This window comes from Argopecten irradians, chromosome 3, assembly GCF_041381155.1.
Source record: "Argopecten irradians isolate NY chromosome 3, Ai_NY, whole genome shotgun sequence".
Lineage (NCBI taxonomy): Eukaryota > Metazoa > Mollusca > Bivalvia > Pectinida > Pectinidae > Argopecten > Argopecten irradians.
The window spans coordinates 43,069,723-43,089,939 of NC_091136.1; the positions used below are offsets into that span (position 1 = coordinate 43,069,723).

Sequence of the window (20,217 nt, forward strand, 5' to 3'; positions counted from 1 at the left end):
CAAAACTTTCCTGAGAGATATCACTACTGGTAACACAACTTGCAATTTGGATTAAATTGTCTCTTTATTTTTAATTCTTTAGTTTTACAATTAATTAAAGTTCTAGGATCCAAAGACTTTAAGAAAACTATTTGCCGTAAATATATAGCAAGCAACTCCAAGTGTTTTGTTCATCAAAATGTATTATCCATGTACCTTTCTATTCACAATGGTAGTTTTTTTCTTGTCCATTGCAATAATGAATTTACTTTCCATGTCCTTTTCCCTGCAAAAACAATGAAGTAGCCGATTATTGATGACATGTATATTCATTTTAATGGGTTTTTAGACTTAAATCATGTTCATGAATTTATATACATATACCACAATAAACCAACTATAGATTCAGACTCAATTATCATTTTAAAACTTAATGACACTGACTTCCAGGGATCAATCTGTGGGTCAGATAAACTACGGTACCGTTTATGCCAGGGTAATTTTCACCTCAAGGAATTTGAATAAATTCCTCTCTGGCTAAAAAATTACCGTTTTTGTAACACTATTTCGAATTCGATTTCCTCTGTGACTTATTTGATTAATTTAAGTAAATGCTTTAAAAACTTTTGTTTGCAAATTTCCTCAAAATTTATGTTATAACTTCTGCATATTTTAGGATAAACTACACTTTTTATTATGGAAGCTTAATCAAATTCTCTTAATAAGTCTGGAATTTAATACCTAAAACCTAGATAACTCCCTGACTTCTTATTTCATAATTTTTTTATTGTGTAGTACATGTTCATGCAAGATCAGTCATCTACATTGTATTCTGTATAAGTGCTGCAGTGGTGCACATGTATAATCTTGTACGCTATAGTAATTAGCAAAGCATCCAGTTGACCCTTGACTTTTAGCAGATTCAGGAGTCAATTATCAGAATACCTCAGAAATCTGAAGAGTCAAAACATATATGACATATATTAGTCACATACTTCAACTCAAGAGTCAAATTTCATTTTTGGGAGTCAAAGATATACTCTCAAGGGTCTACTGGATGCCCTGATTAGGTTTCAGGGTTTAGAGTAGGTATGTACATGCGTCTCATAGCATCAGTGCTGTGAAATCAGAAATGTGATAAATAATATTAAGGTCAACTTATAACTACAATATTAATCAACCCCTCACCCTAACCTTTAATAGCTACATTGTATATAAGGAATAATGCATTGCAATGCTGAATATAAGCTGATTCTTTAACAATTCAGGAAACAAATTCCTAATTTTTCATTATATTTGTATTCCTTATTAGCCAATATATATCATCAAGGAGCCAGCTGCGAAAGCTACGTGTGATTTCTTAATTTATAACCACTGGGTTGATATTCAACTACTTTGGTGTATATACTATATGTAAATCTAGATCTGATCAACCCTAATTAACCAGATATAAATGTATATAATTATGAGCATGTATAAGATATGCATGCACCGTTCTGCCTTGCTAAAGGCTATATATAACTTGTGATACAATATATGTAACCTAGCTAATCGGCTTGAATCATAATATCACTGCACAGCTGTTGAGGTTATATACATGTACTTGTGTATATATACTGTATGTTGATGCTGATGGAGGTGTCAATAGACCTGTATGTCCTACATATTCAATACAGGTAAAACAGGGTAAAAACGAAAATGTAACACAGAAAACCAACATCTACATCTGACAACATATCCCTTTCGTGACAGTCATCATTCTCGATGCATTGCGATCGCGTGACAGTATCTGGGCCGTATAGACACAGCTTTTGGCATCTCTGATGACTTATAATCGCCTGAGTGCGATAAGTTTTTTTACCTTGTGGAAAAGAGCATTGACTTACCTTTGGTTCAAGGGCCGGACTCGCACGGCTACCTTCACAGAAGTCATATTTACCAAAATATTTACACTTCAAATTTATAAAATTGAATTTATATTCCGCAGGAAACACCTAGTAAACATAGTATTTGTTGGAGAAATCCCAGGCGTCGACAGCTTGCTGTCGCCATGTTTTGAATCGCATGAGTGATTGCTCACCGGAAGTAAGGGGAATCACAAGAAAATTTATAAATAGAACTAGCATGCAACACTATTTTTAGCGGGAAAATTTAAAGTAATAAAAGATAGGCATTCAAGAGTCTTTTTTTGTTGTTGAATTCAATTCACATTTATAAGCTGATGTTAACAGCATAGTATATAAAATTACATTGTATTCGTCTGATTAACAATACAGTTTAGTTAAATAAAACTTAACACAAAAGTCACTGTCATCAAATTTGTTTACAAAAAAATTGTACATTTTTTATGTCTTCTCATATAAAAATGATTGACCAAATCTATCAAATTTGACTAGGCTTACCACATACAAATATTTCGCCATCCTAGAGCACATTTTAGAACGGAAATTGAAACTAAACAGATAAGAACAAAATTTTATGCTAGGAGTACATCAACCAAAAATTTGCCCTTCTCAAATCATCGAGAGGAATTGGTTTGTGTTAGTTTTATCAAAGATACTTCCATATAACAATAATAATAAATAAAATATTTAATATAAACAAATAAATAAATCCAATTGATATTATATATCTACCACATCGTAAACATTTTTAGCCATTATGAAACTACAGTCCTCGATACTCCAAGGGTTGCTATCACTGACGTTATATCCATCCATGGACTATCTCATTGTAAATGTGGGGACAGTTAAAGAGAAAAATAACTGACCATTCACAGGCCTGAAGAGACTTCATTTGTAGATTATAAGATTACAGAGAGCGACGTCCAACTTCAAAGGGTCAACCACTGTGTACCGTTATACAAAGGGTCAACCACTGTGTACCGTTATACAAAGGGTCAACCACTGTGTACCGTTTTACAAAGGGTCAACCACTGTGTACCGTTATACAAAGGGTCAACCACTGTGTACCGTTATACAAAGGGTCAACCACCGTGTACCGTTATACAAAGGGTGAACCACTGTGTACCGTTATACAAAGGGTGAACCACTGTGTACCGTTATACAAAGGGTCAACCACTGTGTACCGTTATACAAAGGGTGAACCACTGTGTACCGTTATACAAAGGGTCAACCACTGTGTACCGTTATACAAAGGGTGAACCACTGTGTACCGTTATACAAAGGGTCAACCACTGTGTACCGTTATACAAAGGGTCAACCACTGTGTACCGTTATAAAAAGGGTCAACCACTGTGTACCGTTATACAAAGGAACGTAACATCAACAAACCACTGTGTACCGTTTTCAAAGGGTCAACCACTGTGTACCGTTATACAAAGGGTGAATCACTGTGTACCGTTATACAAAGGGTCAACCACTGTGTACCGTTATACAAAGGGTCAACCACTGTGTACCGTTATACAAAGGGTCAACCACTGTGTACCGTTATACAAAGGAACGTAACATTAAAGTAACAACTTACGTGTGTCTTCCATATTATCTCCAGTTTTACTGTGAGATAGTTCAGGGATGGATATAACGTCAGTGATAGTAACCTCAGGAATATCGAGGATAAAACTCTACGAACTCTATAGAAACAGGGTTTATATCAGATTGGGGCTGACTTCAATCACGTCTATGTACATATTAATTCGAAAGGTGGCAAAGTCTTTGGTTAACATCCATAGCATGTAACATTTCTGATCAGATATAAGCACAACAATTTTGAAACTCTGATGATAATCAAATGTAACCTAAAAACTAAATGTACATATATATACGTACTTCAACACGATTGCATTGACAGATGAAATGGGAAATGTAAATACATATAGTAGGACTTTTATGGGAAATATTTTGGAATTTAAAGTATTAGTAGATGTACACCTTTAATTACCACATAAATAAACATATACATTTATTCTTTACATATTGAACAGTACATGACATTCCTACTAGTTGTGTATGGTTTTTTAGTATAAACTGAAGTAATGTGTAATTTAATTAATTACGCGCACAAAGTAATCAAAAATGGTAATTTAATTAATTATATTGTAAATACATGTTATGGTAATGGTTATGTAATTTTAAAATATAATATGTAATTTAATTAATTACATTGCTATGTAATTGAACCCATCCCTGATACAGTGCAGAACATCTTACAGTGTTACATGAAGTATTCCTTCGCTGTTTACAAACAAACGATTTAATTCAATATTGATATACATTGATATTGATTTTTCGTTGATTCTTATTTTTTCTTAACTAAATATCCATTTGGATTAACTTTCGCGAATTGTGTTAAGTATAGTTGTGGAAGTTTACCTCTATGAATGAATATATTTACATCACTAATAAAAGGTTCCATGAGATCTAGCTTTGACGTGACAGCCGAGAAATTTACTCAACTGCCGAAGCTGTTTAACAGTACTGTTTAGACAAATACTAATGATTTTAGAAAATACATAAAAAAAAAAATCTTTACGGTCTTGCAATAAAAGCATTTGGACCTTGTCGAAAATACATATCCCTGGACTGTTGTAAATACGAACCCTATCTAGAAGGGATTCCTCCCTACAGTAAAGATAAGACAAAACACCTGTAATTTCTTTAATACATGATCATATAGATACTAACGAAGTGATAGGAGTACGTATATAACTCCAGTGAATACCATCTTTAGTCTAGATCGTTGCCTTTGCCTTCCTTTTTGTTGTTTACTCTGCACCGTTGACTTCATCGGTCACTGGATATTACACAAATGTACCTGGAACCTTCACTATGACTGCTGAATGTCTTTTGTTCGGATTAAATAATTCGCATCATCAGTGTAGCATACATGTATAGTAGTCTATTGTATCAATTACTTTGTTAGGATTCCTGACTTTACTTTGTCCTGCTGCAACCTCCATTTTTTTGTTACATGTGGCAATGCATCATGTACAGCGCAGATCTGTCTGTTTGTATAGACAACTCTCGGCATCTGGTATATAACACATATTCACACTATAATAGGTTATATTGTAAATTAGGAATTACAGACCGATAAATTAGTGTTTATTTACTGTTAACGACATGGACCTAAACGTAACTTATTTCGCGCGCGATTAAATCTCGCGATTACGAGACATCGACGCCCACCAGTCAAACAGTGTATCGGTATATTCATTTTTATGATAGTCAATTCTTTTGATGAACATGTTCCACTAAGGACCAAGCTACCTTCTCATATGTGGTCGCACACAGTGCCTTCAGTTTTGCTATGAAATATTCCAGGTGTAGTTATAACCATAGTGATAATAACCCTTGGAATATTGAGATGCATCGTACTTTTGTTTATTACAAATTTAAAATATTCATTGTCTGGTTTCAATATAAGGATTACGCTCACTTGATTCATAATAGACACTCCACTTCATGAGATCGGTTTCTAACCTGCACGTTTCCATTGGAATGATATAGCTATTGAATTCATGTAACGATGTGCTTGTTTCCATAATAGAATGCGGATTTAGACAGTGTGCTAATGAGATCAGTAGGTTTAGTTGACAAATTCTAATCCTATCATTGTAACCACCAGGGGAACTCTCAATATTTTCTACGTAGCAATTATTTATTGATGAAATTGAAGTATTCAAGTCATGTGACCACCGATTAAAGCAACACAATGGCCAGTACAGCGTGAACATCTTCTTGTAGACAAGAGTAGCTTAGCAGTAAATGTGTCATAGGGTGACAACGCCCAGATAAAGCTAATGAAATCAGGGATTAGACATGCATAACAAGTGGAGACTATCAAGGGAATTTCATCAACGTGTACCGCATTATGATTTGATAATACCCTACCTGAAATATTAATATGGCTATAAGTTGCTGATCGAGTCCTATATATCGATGCGTATTTTGCAATCAATATCACTCTCCGTAATTCTGTCTATTTGATTGCGTGTCAGTTTGACAATCAGCGTCAGTGGATACGGTGAAACAGCATACATGGTGTTATCTAGTACTCGACGTGTTTCTGAGGTTATTGCAATTGCCATTTTCTTGATATACCATTTTACCCTTTTTAAAAAATATTGCATTTTAGCAAGTCTCGATTTATTTATACGACCAGTTTGAGGTATTCGTTTTAATTTATTGTCCATGCAGGTGAGCGATAAATCACGCACAATAGCCGGTGGAAACCTCATATGTGTCGTAAAACGCCATGTTTATCAAACGAGACATTTCAGCTTGGATGATAACATCTTCCCTGGAAGACGACTTCCCTGGAAGACGACGACTCGTCAAACCTATATGTTATGATATTGAATCGAATTGATTTTTTTCAATATTGTCATTTGGATAGTAATTTCACCCTGAAGAATAAGAGGAAAAATCACTGTGATGATTTATAATTTGATACTTCCATTAATCGATTGTTTATTGATATATGAAACAATCGACGTGTTTATTTTGTTTGTCATTATTCTTCAGTACTGAATCGACTGTGTTCTGGTTGTTACTTTGTGTAGTTTAAAATGAAATATGTAAAAAATACATCTGGTAATGACAGTGTAATTAATGTTTGACATTAAAATCTTAATTTGTACGAGGATATTATTGGTTTATCTTTAGAGTCATACGAAATCTACACAAAAAAATTCAAAGGATTCTTTGGGAAAACGCAAGGATGATTCAATTGTTCTGGCTTCTAAACGGAATATATTCTATCCGCGAGGAACAGATCGATTACTTTCTAAGACTATGATCCAGAGACCCATTTCTTTCTTGAGGATGTCTTCTGTTATATTACACAATACGTATTTTCTTACTACGTTTTGATTGTTATTGGACAAGAATAAGCAAAACCTTTTATGAAACCGATTTCTTGTAATAGAACGGATATGATTATCATCAGAAGAAGACATGAAATCACCCCCACACTTTCGTGTATGGCTTATCTGTGATTGACATTGTTCTGAATTTTAAACTTCGATCGGGTGTTCTTTTGCATGGATGGCTACCATGATTGGATTTCTGTTTGATATCTAGTTAGATGCAGATTAGGCCAGCGGCATGCTTTACTTATGAATACCGTATCTCAGCGTTGGATTTTTGTTTTTATCAGTTGAGATTTAATATACACTAATTAACTTTTGATTTTTATGTGCGTAAAATTAAGTAATGAGAATGGTAACAACTGGATATTAAGGATACTATTCTTACACAAGTCATGGGTTGTACTCTGGCATCGTCCACACAGTCCTTGTCTGAGGAAGGGGTACACAGAACAAGTCAGAAATTTAAGATTAGTCGACACGACTTGGTCGATGACATAAAAATGGAAAATATCAGCAGGAAAACGTCACAAATTGAAGAGAAACTCGAGAAACAGCTCGATTTAAGCAAGAGACAGAAATTTCTGGTTTTGAAATCATGGAAAGGAATATCAAGGGAAATAAAAACTACTGCTGTAAATATGTTTTCAAGGTAAGTGCGTAATGAAGCAGTTTTTGATTTACGTCATTATCGAGTTACAAGTTGTATTATATTGTTTTTTTATATCTCAGAATCAGAGTTTAGGATTAAATCATTCAATATGCTGGTATTAGTTTTGTTTAATAATTACGCCGCAAACTTATTACATTGACTATTATAATAGTCATATATCAAAGTTTGTATCCCCCTTCAAAACATGGTGCAATTTTATTATTTCCACCATTAACATCTAATATCAGAGTATCACCAGGAAAGAGAAAAAGTGCGAATGGTTTCACACAAGATGTCAGCTGTACAGTGCTGTAGGTGATGTTTTCGGATTATTCGGAAAATATCTTCGTTAAATGATAAAAGAACCAGATTTGAACTTGACCCATAAAAATATGTAACCAACTACATGTTTATAAGAAAATGTTTTTTTTCCCGGAAATATTGCTTATAGGAAAGTTATCTCCAATGAGGCCTTGAGTTATATATTAATCATTTTGGGAAACCACTATAATTGTCTCTTTCTCGAATGAATCATGATCGATTACAACATATATGTGTAATTATAACAAGGTACCTACGGTGGGAAAGCCATGCATTTTCCTTCCGATATCTCATTGAGTCAATTTGATAAATACCATTAATAAAAGTATGTCAAATATAAGATGTTATATTTCTCACAAAACCTCGTCACTAAACGAAAGGCAACTATTGCATAGTTGGATGATTGGACTCAAATACTTAGTATCCATCAAAGCATACGCCAAAGATCAAACCTGAAATAGAAGTAATATTGTAACAACCAGCTCTGCTTAAAAAATCCAAAATGAATCCACCAAACTATTTTCAGTTTTAGTTGATATCAACATAAATTTCTTCAAGTTTTGGTTGATATCAACATAAATTTCTTCAAGTTTTGGTTGATATCAACGTCTTCAGAAATATACATAGGGTTAATATAAATTGTCTGTTGGTTGGATGATTACGCATATCGTCCTATTGCGAGGGTCATTTAGGGACGCCCTCCCTTGTATGCAAATTGGTGTGATGTTTTGGGAGGTTGCGGTATATTCGTGTTGTGTCTCCTTGTGATAGTGGAACTCATTTTATAATTATATCTCACTGATGCATACCGCCAACCAAGACTCTAAACAACACAAACACTACCGATCACATGATACTGACAACGGCGAAACCAGTCGTTTACCCACTGCGTTCATGCTGGGCGCTAAGCAGATACAGAAACTATCAACAAATAAGCTTGTTTACACTAGATATCATGTATAAATAGTTTTAAATCATAATCTTTATAATCTGATACCAAGCTTTAATGTTTCGATAAATACTAATTCTGTAAGAGTATCTTATTAAGGAGTCTGTGACGGATGAAATATCATTTACATTGTACGTGCATACAGTTAATGACGCCGGGCAAAATGTTGGTGGACTACCTCTTGAACAGGTCATTGTTGGCGTTTGACTCCGTTTTTTATTTAACATCAATCCATTTATCTATTTTTGTTCTCGCAAATGACATATAAGACTTTATTGTTGTTGATTAAAGAACGACTGATAAGAATTGCAATTCATGAAGTAATTAAAGAAGGATTTGTTTAAACAGGTCAAAATTTCAAGTAAAAACTTCCAAATTTTCACGGTTTTAAATTTTCGCCATCTGTCTTTCAGAATATATATTAATCAACAATTTTGTACTAATTTACGGGTCAAATTTTAACCGTTATTGCATAGTCCTGCCAAATCGTGAAACTACCATCCCCAGAAAACAACCAGCTTTATCGGTATCACACGTATCTAATTTCCGTGATTTTACATACTTTCTGTCATACAAGGAATATACATTGTAATACGCTTTCCCTCATATATATTGATTAATTATTTAGTCGCCATTTTCTACCTGAAATCGATACTTAAAAAGTCTTTGAAGACCTTAATGATGGAAGCCGTATTTTTTAATTATGAGATACCATCATCAAAGGCCGGATCACTTTGGCTCAAGTTCGAACTAATATCTGACCTCTTTTCTCTACGCTATACGAGAGAATAATTTAACGGCTCTTTATGGATCCTAAATGGCCTTAATTCATTCAACCCATCCTTTGTAGGTAATCTTTCAATTTCGTAGTTGTGGAACATCGTAATCTGTTCGTCTTTTGTTTTTAGCATTTTTTATTTTCGTATTTAATAAAAATGCTTGAAGCAGAGAGTGCAAAAAAAAAAGAAAAAAAAGTCGTATCCAAGGACGTGGCAGCTATTGTCTGAACCTTTCTGTCTTGGTGTTTCACGCTACACTTGTAACATAAGCACAGAACTATGAAATTCATTGGATAAATTACAGAAAGGTCGACATTAAAATTGTACTCACTGCCTCCTATCCATGATTCTATGACTGACTTCCCTAACATGGTTCAAAACGATTTATCATTTGCAGCAGATTAGAAATATGTGCCATTTTCCGATATTGTGACGGATTTTAATATCCGTCTGAAGGTATGACATCAGAGCGAAAATATCATATTACACAAAGCTCAAAGGATATAAGATTATGACAATCAAAAGCCATGAGATCGAGTACATTGTTAATTAAGGAATGATTTTTATTGTTTGTTGTTTACTGGTGTGTAAACTGCATTTTTTGTACAGATATTTTAAATGACGCGCGTCAGCGCGTCATGTTGAAATATCTACAAAAAATGCAGTTTACACACCGGTAAACAACAAACAATAAAAATTATTCCTTATATTTACATTTCGATTGACCATTTCATTCAAATCAAGTGTTTAAATAAAATAAAACTCTGTTTTTCCAATGTTATACGATCGTTGGAACAGCCGGTCAATTGATGGAATCCCGGAACAGCTGGCTTCAATTTGGCGGGAAATGTTGTCAAATTTAGAGAGTACACAAAATATAGTTCCACATTGACTTTATCTTTTTTCATCCCATTTACACAATATTTGTCAATATTTTATTAGCTGACATATAATTTAAGATTTACATAACATTCATACATGCAATCTATTGAAGATGTTTCATACAGAAACAATAGGCCTAACCGGATGCGCATTCACACTACTTGCGGAAGTCAGTGTTCCGGTGTGTGTATTCTTGCGTGGCAACCACTGCGTTTACGCAAGTGTAAACGATTTCGCAGTTGGTAAGATTATATAGCAAAGAGAACGGAAAAATAATATTGATTTGTGAACACAATCAACAGACTTTTGTTAACCACTTCATTTGCTCAAATACGCACGTAATTTCGCGAGAGAGCTCAACAGCGAACTCATATGTTTCGCAAATCAACACTTTATACCATACACGAATGCGTGATTGTCAAACTACTTGCTGTCCATCAACATGCATCAAGTTAGTCATTAAGTGTAAAAAATAATCTTATTTCTTAATCCTTAATGACGAACAAATCGGCATTTGACATAACAAGATATGGTGGATGGTGTGGCTTTTTCGCGAAATTCATCTTTTATGCTTAAGAAAACTGAATTACTAATTTATGTAATCGTAAATATGTTGAAAATGAAGACGCGAAATACAATATAAGCGGAAATAAAGTGATTTACAGTACTCAACGACCCAATTCCTTATTTGCATATTACAGAGTTATCTCCCTTGCGGACAGGTATCGACTGTGACGTCATTACTTTGTAAGCACAGATTACGTCGTTTTTTTCCGAAAAAGTATGACGAATACTCGCAAACACATGACGCCGTAATCTATACTTACCCACAAGGAATAGAATATAACCAGATACGTTGTGGTTCCAATTAGCAGAAAAACAGTTTTAGGATAGGACATCGTGATGTATATGAATGATGAACAGTTGTCAACGTATAAAACAAAACTTAAAACATATTGATTATTGAAATTGATTAGTATTCTATTCAAGTAAGGTTTTCATATCTTATATCCAAAGACAGCCATGTATCTTGTATACGTGTAATACTGCATAAAGGTAAAAGTTATGACAATACGAATGCTATTAATAGATGAAGTTTACCTTCATGAACTTTGTTAACTTTTATTTTTTAAAGAACGATTTCATTCCCACATGTTGAAAAAATAGGTCCCGCTCCCACCATCTTTACAAACTTCACTGTTTACGAAGCAAAACCAATCCAGGTCTGTCTCCTGATATGTTCCTATTATATGCAGTACTGATGAATTAAACAACGGGTACTCTCACATTTTCCATCATCGTTCTTTTTTGGTACAATATTATAGTTTGTCGAGTAGTATGAAACGATAGACCTAAGCACCAGTGTCCGTTTCAGAATCATTACAATTGGTTATTAAGAGAACACCATTAGCGAAATCAAAATCTGATTCCGATGCTGTATTAGTAGTTGATGTTTAAAAAATTTGATTTTGTTGAATTAATTGGAAATGCACCTATTCAACCGGAATTATGTTTTCGTTTCCTAATCAAAGTAAAGCAACATATGCCATAAGATTTATGGCATATGTTGCAATATTGATTCTAATTCCGTTTTCTACCAACAAGGATGGTAGTTTCAATGTTCACAGTTACCATGTATGTTTTGTTACAAGATATTCCAGATTTTTTATTCGTTTTTTCCTTTTGACATTATCGTCTAGGAAGTAAACGCAAATTTTATATTTTCATTTATCTTAACGTCTTCAAATGACATTTCAAAAATATTCCTTAAACGTATTAAAATTAGGGACCGGGTTGACTGAGTGGTTGAATTACATACCCACATTCTACCACTACCCTAGACTGGCCACCAGACCCTAAGTTGCTGATAAGACTTTCTCAGCAGAGTTCTTTACTAGATTATCTCCCCCTAGTTTAAAACTCTAGAATCAGGCATGTAGTAGAGACAAAAATAATCAAGCCAATTTTTAGTGATTTGTTTAATATTCTAGAGACTGGTAGCCAGTCTACCACTACCCTTACACCACCATCCTTACTTAATAGCCTTTCATCGGAAATTTCTGTATTCAAAATATGTCGACATTATAGAAAATGTGTGAAAATAAAGTTGTTTACAGAATACATACAGTAAAGCCCCATTATATCGCCACATTACATATGTTTGTTTATTAAGATTTTGGCGATATATTGAGTTTGACGTTATATCGGATTTGTCGTTGAAATCTTTATATTATCATGGCGGATGGTGGTAGGCGAGTTTGGTGGTATAACGGGTGTATTTCTATGGAGGGAAATCCGTTCCGAATAAATTTACGGCGACAAGCGGATGGTGATATAACGAGGGTTTACTGTACATGCAAACTATAAAGCTTACAAAAAATTGTTTTTTTTTTACTAAAGGCTTTATATATAACTAGTTGTTTGCACTTATTTATCAGTATTTGATATTTCGTTTGACCTATAATAAATTTTATATCTCTTATCCTGAAAACATTAAATACATGTCACAGAAATGCATTTTTACAGTAGTATGAATCTTTAACTTCTATATGAATACTTTTTATCTTATTTTCAGATTGTTCGAGACAAATGAGGAATTAAAAGGTTACTTTGTTGATGTTTCAACTTGTCCAACAATTTCGGACATAAGGAAAAGTTCAAAATTTGAAGGTCATGCGGTTATGGTTATGCACATTATCGATGACGCATTGTCAAACCTGGATGACGTCACAGGTGTCGAAAGTCTATTGTTAAAGATTGGAGAATCTCACACAAAATTTTCTTGGTTCCAGTCAAATTACTTCTGGGTAAGTATATCTGTCACCAGAGTGAATACATATGGGTTTGTTTTTTTGGTAAATAAACTCAGATAACTATAAACATTTGATAGTTTATTTATACACACAAACGGAGACAGATAACCCTAAAATAAAAAGAGCAATACCTGACAATATATAGAGACACATAAATGTACTTGCTATTTTAGACTATATGTACATATATATACAGGAAAGTAATAAATAAATACAGATATTTATTTAACATATATCTAATTGTAAGTTCTATCTTAATTTCATAGTTATTCATTTTACAAATTATATTTAATTTACAATCACTTGACCCTATACATTCTGGTATTGCAGAGTTAAAAAAACAATTTTTAAAGTGTATAGAGTATATTTACTTGCATCCCCGATGTTACTTAATAACTCCTTTTAATATTCTCCCTTTTGCTTGTTTATATATATTTGCATGGAAGTAATTAATACCATTTTGCCCTTTTCCCTCACTAGAAACTAGAGGAACCATTTCTGTTAGCAGTACATGAGACGCTTGGTGACCGTTATACAGCAAACATGGAAAACACCTACAAGAAAGCGATACACTTCATATTATCTGTCCTTGAACTTGGGTTTAAAAAGAAGAGGACACCGCCAGATAGCCCTCAGTCGCCATTTTAAAGTCATTAATTCATATTACTCCCTTTGTCTTTAAGGCCAACGTTATTAATGCAACACATGTGGACGAGCATCTGAATACTGAATACGAAAAAATATCAACTTCCTGGTTGTTAATCAAAAGCATCTCTATGAACTGCTGTTCATCAGCAATCGATTTATCCTTTGTTGTTGGTTTTGAAATGTATTCCAGTGTTGATGAACTATCTAGAATAATCAACCATCATACATACAAGAATTAAATACAGATTCGGTGTAGGGTGCGAACCATTTAAATGAATGAACATAAATTGCTACACCTGCGCATCTGTAAACTGCGTGACAAATTTATTCTAGCATCGGCCAAATAAAAATTTGTTGGTTATATTAGCTGGTGATGTCATTTTTATGGAAGTTCGTTTGGTAACGGGGGCAAGGTTTGATATGTGTATATTTATAAAAGAATCAGTGTTTAAAATAGTTTTGCTTTCATGGAGTTGTGTAGTGATAAAAATTTCTATGTTTATGTAATAATGTTTGCATTTATTCCATAGTATCTTTGTATTATTTCTTGAATAATAGCATTTATATAACAAACCGTGATACAAGTTTGACTTAAAGATGCTCCACCGCCGACAGAGCATAAATGATATCCATCACTTGAACAATAATTGGTGTTTAATCGTGTATATATATGTCTAATTAACACAAAAAATATATATAAAATAATTTATTTTGCCTTTGGTCCATGCGCAATCATTACTTCATTCCATATAGGATATACTGCCACGGATTTTTTTCGGGATGCAATTAATTATTTTTTGTAATTTTAACTTGAAGTAAAATGAGAAGCTCAAACTTTTCAATGGTGGTAATGGTGTAAAGTAAGTAACTTTTGTAACTGATGACAAGTACTAAATCGCCTGCTCCTGTTTTTGATAGTGAAAAAATACCATTTGTCAGCGGTGGAGCATCTTTAAACCTAGTAATCCGAAATACCTATAACCATAGTAAGTATCGCTAGAGGTAAAAAACACAGAGGAATGCAAGAAATTGACCACATGTAATAATTTTTTTAAGTAAAAAAAATATCTCATACACAGATTACGTTCACTTTACATTTTAACATAAGTAACAATTTGATTACGACAAAATAAGCACGTTTATATTATTACCTAAGTGCTTTATGGGATCACTGATTGTAGTTCTATAACTGCCACATTTAATTATCATATACACAGCTTAAATATAAATAAGAATTCAATAAAGCAAAGTAAACGGAAATCATACATAAATAATAATAAGTCACAATTAGCTATTATACAGTCTCTATTACTCATCATTCTAATCCACATTAAAGAAATCCAATCGATCATTTCATGTAAATAAGGGTATATTTCCCTCTCGCAGAAGGGCCTCTACTTTAACACAGATATATTCAGCATTATGATTAAAATAAAGAATAGTTAATTTCCGGCAAACTTCGAATTTTTATAATAAAATTAAACTCAAGGGAGACAACATACTTTAACGTATCTACTTGGTATCATCTCGAATAGCTTCTTATAAAACTAGTCATTGACAACCCATGGAATTGACAAAGAACAATTAATAACACTTTGTATTTCATACTATTATAAATCAATTTTACTTTCTGTCAATAATCCATTGTTTTTGCATTTAACCTTGTTTATTATATAACTGTTCGTGTTACCATTTTATGCCTTATTTGCAGCTGTACATACATGCATTCTAAAAACGGACATTTAAGCCTTGATGTTACCATTTCTTAATTTCATTTAGGGTATAACATTGACTATACACTACATACTATGTAAACATTTGTCGTTGATATCATTATACATTTTAATACATCTGTATGTTTGCATGCATTAAAAACATATAGAAAGAAGTTGAAGAGAGTACTAAGTATTGTAACAGAGGTGTAACAGAACTTAATTCAGATGAACTTCTATAAAATAAATTAATCTAAACTCTTGTGACAACATTCGGCTAAAATTATCAGATTGTAAAAAAGGCAAATAGAGATACATGTATATTGTGTTATTGCGCCAATGAGATCACTAGACTACTGAACTGAAAATGACGATGCTCTTTACGCCGACGAAAAATAGGATGAATGTCATGGTTGTCTGGAATTACAGGCTTCCAGACATCCTTGGGGGAAGGGGAACAGAGTTTGTGTACATTTTTCTCAAGTTTTCTCTTCTCTTTTCAAAAAGCTTCTTAGAAGAAACAAGGGGAAGGTATTGAAATAATTACAATCCGATTTTTCCCCAGTTTGTTTGAAGCCCGAAAGGAATCGATAATCTAGATTTTAGGAATTGTACGTCTTCTCTCTCTTTTTGTGGCCAGTCGTTGATACAGGGTACTAAGATCTGCCATTATGATCAAGACAAAGGGAACAGCTAACAATACGGCTCCAACTGCTCCAATTGTCTGCGCCGACGTCCTCGAGTCCTTGACACTTGTCTTCCGGCGTATACTCACTGTAAACAAAGATGCAGCACTGTCAGTAAATTACAGGTGGAGGCTACCTTCGTAATAGGAAGGACAATAAGGCTTCTTACGTTTTTGTAATTTATCATTGTAACGATATAATATGTATAACCAGTACAAAGGTTTCTCACTAGCATAATCTTCTATCTCAGTTTCAACCACTGATGAACAGGCATCGTTTGAAGATATAAAGATTATAATGGTATAAACTCCAATTAATGACACGGCATAGCAAGGAATTCTTTGATATTCATATTTGAGTTTATAGAATGACTAATGTAAAATAGAGTTAATACATTTTCAATCCATGTACAATACCTGAGAGACTCCTTTATTATGTTATGCATGCATCAAAAACTACTTAGAACATTATCTTATAATGATAAAGACTCTTACTGCTTGTTTGTCTTTTGTCCACTTTCAATTCTTCCATCAGCGCAGTGATGGCTTCCAAGAGTTCTGCTGATGTCATGTTGATCACGCGAGTGGGACAGACACAGTGTGTGGACCCAGCTGTATCAGAACATTCCACCAGAAACAGAAAGAAAAATGTCGCATTTAAAGTAACTTTTCTTAAATATAGTCCAAATATGATGTTTATCAAAATAAAGAAAATTTGGAGAGCAGTCATGTTTTATAAGACAAATATGTCATCTACAAATACTGTCGAGTTAAGACCAATAAAATATGTCCTTTGTCTGACAGCAGAACCGACGGCCATGACATGGAGCTGGACTCTAAAGGGCTTTACTCGTTCATCTGGTTTTTATTTACCTCTAGCATATCCTAGTTGAATTTGACCATGCAAGTTAAAAAGTAATTAATTGAGATTTGTGAATATAGTATATTTAGGTTCTATCTGAGTGTTCATCTTCTATCAGACGAGAACGACTCACTTTAGCAACAGATTCTAAGAGCTCTATTATACTATAATCTATAAGGACAGCAGATTGGAAAACTTGCAGTTATGGAGGACGGGGCTAGTGTGAACAATTTAGTGGAAGATCAGACTCAGTTTCCTGTGATATGAATTGTAGTTTTAGATTTGAATACGTATTGAGTGTATAAAATACATCATGATTCTATCGAGTGGTAAACTCTCGACAAGTATGTCGATATCTTAATATCGTTGTTACATGACATATCTCATCCTGAAGTGAACCGTTAAAGGTACCTGGACAATCACCAGTATTACAATTCTGATTCTCTGCAGCTGTGACCGGGTTGTACTCGCAGTCGTTGCCGCCATGCTGTGGTGGAGGGTCGGTACAGTTCCTGGTTCTCTGCTGAGTACCGTTACCGCACGTTACAGAACATGGTCCCCAGTCATTCCAAGACGACCAACCACCATCAACTTTAAAACCAAAATTGTTTTAGTCACTTCAAAACGTTTTACAAACTAAGAAGACTTGCCAATTATACATTTTAAGATGGACAATGCTTATCGGCAAATCATATAGTAGTCTCGTTACGTGTATATGTGTTCGCAATTTGTGAAATATTTTACAAAATTTACTTATTCAGTTTAGTACATTGGATATATAACTTTTATCTTGCCAACAATTGTCATACTTCATTGAATTGAATGCAAAATTGTTGCATTTCATTTGATTTGCCTTAAAATAGGTTTTATATAATTTCTAACATTATGTGATCTCTAATATGTTTAAGTCTAAGGAATGCCTTTTGATTAATCACCATTAATGTCAATATTTACGAAATAAAAACTACGAAGAAGTTGTTTCTCCTCTCCTTATTAGACTGACAAACGTTTTAGAAATGACATTGTAATGATCCTTAAGTGGCCTTTGTCTCTCACAATCGTGAGAAATCAAAATTATCATCTATAAATAACCCTTTAAAACATACTAGGACAGGATTGGAAGTTACACAGGGTCGTCTCTAAATAAAATCCGGAACACGTAGACCCATTCCCGGCAGGAGAGGGGTTATTACAAGTCCTCGTCCTGGTTTTATTCCCGGTTCCGCAAGACTTCGAACACTCTCCGTAGGCGCTCCACTTAGAAAACCCGCCGTTCACTTTAAAAAAAGACAAAACGTTCACATCATTATCATCATCATCACCATCACCATCATCATCATCATCGTCGTCGTCGTCGTCGTCGTCACCTACTATAGTTTCAAAAGTACAAAATCAACCTTTCATGATCATTTCAAATCATCATACAAACAATTGCATAAAACGTTTTATTAATTAATTTCAATCATGATCTGTAAATAGAAAAAAATAATGCATTGTTTACAGTAGGTGTCGGTTATTACTCGTGGTATAAAATTGTGTTGATCAAACTTACAATTTTTGCAGTTCGTTCCGAAGTAGTCCCCGGGACAAAAACACTCGTGTCTACAGATAGCTCCGTTGTTACACTCGGAAGGAGGACAGATGCTGGTTGCTGAAAAATCCGAAAAGTATCCCCTACTGTCACTCTGTACTCTATAGAGCGAATAAGAACGCCCAAGGTATAATAAAATTTCTTTATCTATATATTCATGTGTGTCTGCATGAGATTCCCCGGCCATGTTTGTTCCACCACATTGAAATGTAGATCACTGTTTGTAAGATGTACTGCATCAATCCGTTTTATTCACGAGCTGATTGTGTTGCACACAACATTGTATTAAAACATTTATAAAATCTTGTATATGTGCTAAATCAATGACAATGTCTCACTTATTTGTATAAAGCGAAAATTGCGTTTCGAAATCTTGGAATAGTAATTAGTTTGGTCAAAATAGGGAAAAATAAAATAATGATAACAAACCTAAAACTTATATGCTTTGGTCACTATAATCGGCAGATAGCCTGGGATAGACGGTAATCGGAAGTATGCCGGTGGTTTTGCAATTTTTTGACATCGGACAACACCGGTCAAAAATTTTTCACACATCATTTACACAAAAAGGAGGCCGTGCGGTTATCGTACGACGTCTGTTTCGAAAGAGAACGACCGAACATATCATGCTAATCACCCGTTTCCCATATGTGTCCGAGGGATAAATGGCCTGTTCAACGGACATCGTACGAGTATCGCCCGAGTATATAATGGACAACGATCAATAGTTGTACCAGGCCCGGCCGAATGTCAGACGGTGTGATTACAGCTCGATTCCTGGCCGAATATCGGACGATACTAAAAACGATGTGTGAAGGATATGTGGCCGATTATGAAAATTTACGGATCATCGGAGAAATTTTATCTTCGAGTTAAAAACTCTTCAGACACCTTTCCGATGCTGCCTGAGAGCCCCGGCCACCGTCCAGCTATGTCTGGTGGACACCAGGGGACCAGACCAACATGGCTGAAAATCCGCCGAAGGTACATCCTTAGCCTATTCGGAAGGGATTGTGACCTCAGCATTACGAATTTGTTCGTTAATAATTGAGCAAACATTTTTCTAAGTTTGAGTTAAAGGTTGTCGAAAACGTAACATTTCATGTCAGAGTTGTGTGAATGTTAATATAGATGTATTTCTTAAAGGAATTGTTCTACATCCCTCATTAAAAATAAAGACAACATGTTGACAAATTTCATGGCATAATTGTTACTACTGGTTTCATTGATATCCTAGATATTCTTGATCGTTTCATAGTAGGTAACCGTCATTTAAATTAGTAACACACTTTTACTCCACATCAAACATCTCAAAGAATAATGCTATGGTAACAATTATCCGTCCATATCCTGTCCAGAGAAAGAGCCATACTGAGGGAGTATATTAAAACATATGCATATAAATTGATTATAACATTGGAGAAAATGAGTTTATACATAATGTAATATAAAAATATGAGTGTTATAAGGGTTTACCTATGATCTACTCCTGTCAAAGAACTTGGTACAGACAAA

General features: G+C 34.1%; 3 protein-coding genes across 5 annotated transcripts in view; 1 reads left to right on the plus strand and 2 right to left on the minus strand.

Annotated features, from left to right (window-relative positions):
• Positions 1–2,463, minus strand: part of LOC138318680 (kinesin-like protein KIF16B) — a 31,597-nt gene extending 29,134 nt beyond the window's left edge. Inside the window, exons 1-2 of one of the 3 annotated variants that reach the window (XR_011207904.1) lie at positions 1,866–2,463; positions 196–265 (exon numbers count right to left, since the gene is read on the minus strand). Coding sequence is in view for 2 of the 3 variants with exons in the window: in XM_069261278.1 (XP_069117379.1) it covers positions 196–265; positions 1,866–1,912 (117 nt within the window). In the remaining variant the exon portion in view is untranslated. The remainder of the gene's footprint in view (positions 1–195; positions 266–1,865) is intronic. The other 2 variants (XM_069261278.1, XM_069261279.1) reach the window with 2 other exon arrangements.
• Positions 2,464–6,534: 4,071 nt separating this feature from the next.
• Positions 6,535–13,852, plus strand: LOC138318682 (neuroglobin-like). The gene is made up of 3 exons (XM_069261280.1): positions 6,535–7,460; positions 12,967–13,198; positions 13,685–13,852. Exons 1-3 carry the CDS (start codon positions 7,204–7,206, stop codon positions 13,850–13,852), a joined length of 657 nt encoding a protein of 218 aa, XP_069117381.1. The 5' UTR covers positions 6,535–7,203.
• LOC138319688 (uncharacterized) lies at positions 13,457–19,199 on the minus strand. The gene is made up of 5 exons (XM_069262834.1): positions 18,664–19,199; positions 18,218–18,388; positions 17,523–17,702; positions 16,745–16,963; positions 13,457–16,338 (listed from the first exon to the last, which is right to left on the minus strand). The coding sequence occupies exons 1-5, from the start codon at positions 18,887–18,889 to the stop codon at positions 16,160–16,162; spliced, it is 975 nt and encodes a 324-aa protein (XP_069118935.1). The 5' UTR covers positions 18,890–19,199; the 3' UTR covers positions 13,457–16,159.
• Between the last annotated feature and the right edge of the window lie 1,018 nt (positions 19,200–20,217).